Source organism: Nematolebias whitei, chromosome 10 (genome assembly GCF_014905685.2).
Source record: "Nematolebias whitei isolate Nwh7 chromosome 10, NemWhi1, whole genome shotgun sequence".
Lineage (NCBI taxonomy): Eukaryota > Metazoa > Chordata > Actinopteri > Cyprinodontiformes > Rivulidae > Nematolebias > Nematolebias whitei.
The window spans coordinates 2,490,148-2,494,480 of NC_056507.1; the positions used below are offsets into that span (position 1 = coordinate 2,490,148).

Here is a 4,333-nt window from a genome sequence, read left to right on the forward strand (position 1 = left end):
ATACAATACAAGCTCTAAAACCAGGACCGGAGCAGCATCTCAGATCTCTTCTCTCTCCTGTTTCCACCTCTGCAGCACCGTAAGAACTTTATCTTTTATCTCTGGAAATATATCTTTTATTTTTTAGCGTCGGTTTGTCGTGCAGCTCAGAACAGGAAGTTAGAATTGTGGCTGTTTGCTGATGCTCTCTCTTGCGCTTCATTTACAACAAATGCTTTTTTATTCTGTTTTCCTTGTTTGTAAAGAAAATTCAAGTACTTCAGAATTTCTGCAGTAACATTAGTTATTTTAGCTGCTGCAGGGGTAATACTCAGTTTAATGAAGTATGTGATCTCTGGAGAAAGAAACAAGAAACCCATTAATCGTCAGCGTATTGTAGATTTTAATGTCTTATTGAAATAAACTTTAAACAAATGTGCTCCTGTTGGTCTCAGATTTAATCCCCATACATCTACTGATCAGCCAAATTATTTTTAGGCCTAGTTTTAGTAATTTAGGTGTAAATAAAATACATCAGTACATTGTAGAGTGAGTTCAGAGGTAGTACTTTGCTCAAAGTCTGCTTCAGAACTAAGTCATGGAAAAAATACTTTGATCATGATAAACATTTAAATGTTTAAAACAAATGTACAGTTTTTAATATTAGACACGACCCGTCCTGGAATACTTTGTGTGTTTCTCTCAGTAAATACTTTATGCAACACGGGTTTTTCCTTCTTCTTCTTTCGGCTGCTCCTTCTTCAGCGGTCGCCACATCGAACTGAGTCGCACGAACACTCGGCAATTAATCTTACGCCAGATGTCCTTCCTGACTCGAGCACAGACCACCGAGCTACCACAGCCCTCTGTGTGGAGCAGGGAGCTGCACCTGGGGCACCCGGGGAGCAGAAGGTGGGGGTTAAAGGCCTCGGTCAAGGGCCCAGAGTGGGACAGATGAGGGTGGTTTCAGGGTGCCTCGACTTTTCCACCCAAATTTTGTTGCTGTAGTTCAGGGAGTTGATCCGGTGAACTTCCGATTGCAGGCTTGCCATAACCTCTGCACCACCCTCCTCCATGTCCTCCAAGGCTCCGAACACACCCTTTAACAAGAGTACGGCACATTAAACGCCCGCCGACAAACTTTTAAACCTCCATCTATAGCAATGGCCCAAACTCTGCTCTTTAATTAAAGTACATAATATTTAATACATTTAAGATTATTTACAGTAAAACTATATTTTATAAAAGATGGCTATTTAACTGTAACCTAATTTATCGGTTTCCTCAATTTAAAAAAGGCAGAGACTCGTGCGTGGCTGCAGCGACGCAACATTTTGTTGCATGTTTGAGTCAAGTGACCAGTAATTCTGTATTAACATCTAATATTTGCACTGATCCAGAATAACTCAAGATATAATCTGAGCTTTCTTCAACAGTGACTTTGTCTTTTCCACTCTCCATAAAGCTCAGACTGGTGAAGAACTGGGGCAACAGTTGCTGTACGCTCAGACTGTGGTCTCAGGGGTTTCTCTCTTGGTTCTCCTTCTTTACACTCACTCAGTTGGTGAGGACGACCTGCTCTTGGTAGACTGACACATGTTCCCATATTCCTTTCATTTCTAGATGACGGGGCCGTTCAGACCCTTAAAGTCCTTTTGTGTCCATCCCCCGACTTGTACTTTTCAGGAATCTTTTGCTCCGAGTTGAATCAGGACGGTCCGTTTCAAAGGGCTCGATGCTTCTGCAGTCACACGTAATTTATTTTGATTTAGTTTCACTTTGTGGAAGTTTGATTTCACTTCCACATTGAAAATGTTTTAGGTTTGTTTGTTTTTTTGTCAAAAAGGCTGAATGTGTATACAGTACATATTTAAATTTGTGAACTGAAGTTTTAGTATTAGCTAATTGACGTTGTGCTAATTTTATTGTATTTTTAGTTTTACTATTTAATTTTTAAACTCTCGGTGACAAACTTTTTTCTGGATTATTAATTATTATGGGGCCAAATAAAACAGGATTAAGCAAAAAGTAAAACCGCAAAGAGGCTAAATTAAATATTTTCCTATTAGTATAATTATCAGTAGTAGAGGGGGAGCGGTGGTGCAGAGGTTAGAGAAGGCGGGCCTATGATTGGAAGGTTGCCGGTTCAACTCCCGGTATCGACAACATCAAAATGTGGACGGGAAAGGTGAAGCACCCACACCTGCTTCCACCCTCATCTGCCCCACTCTGAGCCCTTGAGCAAGGCCCTTAACCCGCACCATCTGCTCCCCTGGGTGCCCTATGGAGCTGTCCGCTCCACACAGAGGGCTGTGGCAGCTCGGTGGTCTGTGTTGGTGTCAGGACGGGCATCCGGCGTAAAAATAACTGCCAGCTCTTTGTACGAGTTAGTTCACTGTGGCGACCCCGAAGAAGGAGCAGCTGAAAGAAGAAAAATAATTAAATAAATATTTGTGGTAGTTCAAAACCTGAGCTCATGAATCTCAACAGGAAAGAGGTGGACTGTTTGTGTTGAGCAGCTGACTGAAGCATCAGCAACAGTAATGAGGAAGTTCCACCAGTCTGTTGAGGTGAAACAAAAAACAGCAAGGCTCTCGGTCAGCTGCTTCGTCCACGTTTCATCCCTCACCTATGAGGTCATGAGGTCATGACACAGAGAACCAGATCCTGACTGGACTCTGCGTCAGTCAGCTGAGGAGGTTCTGGCGTCACTCCTTCTGGGCACCTCCCTTCCCCAGGAGGAGGTGGACAGTGTTTCTGGAGAGAGTGAGTCCGGGGTTTCCTTCTTGGATCGGGTTCTCTTCAAACTGACAACAAATCAGCAAAAATAAGAATCATTATTTTTACCACAACTTATGAATTTCCTTCAGGATATAAAGTCTCATTTTACAAATGAAAGAATAATTCAGTTTGTATAAAATATGTTTTAGGAAATTAGAGGTTTGGTTCTTTTAATTAATCTTGTGAAAGTCAAACCTCTCGCGTTAGTTTCTGTTGCATTTATTTCGTTAATATCAAGTAGTAACCGTAACGTTTTCTACAAACGTACAGTGGAAAATAAAACTCGAGTCAACGAGATGAACTTAAAGTTAAACGAGAGGATTTTTGTTTGGAAACCGTGATCGTTCATCCAGACCAGGAGGGGGCAGCGTTTTCTTCCAGAGGCCCAAATCAAGAAAGTTACAACGTCTAGAGAAGTGAACAATAAATTCTCCTTACAGATAATGAGGAAGACTGTTTTCAGGCTTGTCCTTGTCGTAGACTAGTTAGCTAAAATATGTCTCCGCACTTCTCTTTAAGAATTTAAACACAACAAAACATCAATTAATAACACAGAGTCTTCAAGGTTGAGTCTTCTTCTAGAAACACAACAACTTTTAAAAGTCTTTAGCCTACCTTAATGCGAAGGTTTGTGAGTATTGGGGCCGGTTGGAGGTTGTCCAAGGGCCACTTCTGGCCCTCTGGCCACATGTTGGCCACGTCTGATCTTCTATTTGGAGGCATGTGTTGCTCATGTCTGAGAGGTCTGCAGCAGCCGAGAAGGTGTCGGGTGTTTCTTGATAATCCTTCAGCTGAGAAGCTTTTCATGACAAGAGCTCAGAGGAACAACTGGATCCTGACAACTGATCCTGATCCTCGGCCTAAAAAAGACTCCAGAGTTTCTGAGGCGATCAGGGTCGGGTTTCTGTTAAATGGAATTATTGTTTCCATTTCAAAAAACTTTTGGCTCGTCTCCATTTAGGGGCTTGTTTTCTGTCGTTTGCCTTTAGCTCGTGACTTTATATCTGCAAATAAATCTGTTTGTGTTGTTCGTGTTTTGTAGGTTTAAAAGCCAAACAAGCATCAAGATGTCAGAGTGAGTTACACTTTGAAACAACTTGACTCGTATATTTGGTTTTGTTTAATTAACAGTTTTCTGAATGTTTCAGAAAAAAGATGTCTTCAAGTCGCAAGCACCATCTCAAGGTAAATGATACATTTTAATATTTAATCCAACAAGAAAACCAAACACATTTTCAGAGGAATATTTAGAAGTTGGTCGTGTGTATTCAGGATATTATGGATGTTTTTAAGAGACACTTTGAATTAAACGTGTCTGTTTTTCTCGTTTTAATCTTTTTATTATTTTTTTGGCAGAGTTTGATGCTGTCCATTGCCAAAGATTTGCTGGAGGAGGAAGAACGGGAGCGAGAGGAGGAGAAGGAGCGGTACCTGGCTGAGAGCTGTCCTCCCCCGTCCATGCCCAGGAGCATGCAGGAGCTGCAGGTTTGTCTCAAGCAGCAGCTTCAAAACGAGCATCCTGCAGCAGGACCTGTAGTAGGACCTGCAGCAGGACCTGCAGCAGGACCTGAAG

At 41.8% G+C, this 4,333-nt stretch overlaps 1 protein-coding gene across 1 annotated transcript in view; it reads left to right on the plus strand.

The window, feature by feature from the left end:
- Window positions 1-4,333, plus strand: part of LOC119416066 (troponin I, fast skeletal muscle) — an 11,063-nt gene continuing 6,730 nt past the window's right edge. Inside the window, exons 1-4 of the mRNA XM_037683240.1 lie at window positions 1-79; window positions 3,803-3,835; window positions 3,909-3,945; window positions 4,117-4,245. Of these exons, the coding sequence (XP_037539168.1) occupies window positions 3,828-3,835; window positions 3,909-3,945; window positions 4,117-4,245 (174 nt within the window). The 5' untranslated portion in view covers window positions 1-79; window positions 3,803-3,827. The remainder of the gene's footprint in view (window positions 80-3,802; window positions 3,836-3,908; window positions 3,946-4,116; window positions 4,246-4,333) is intronic.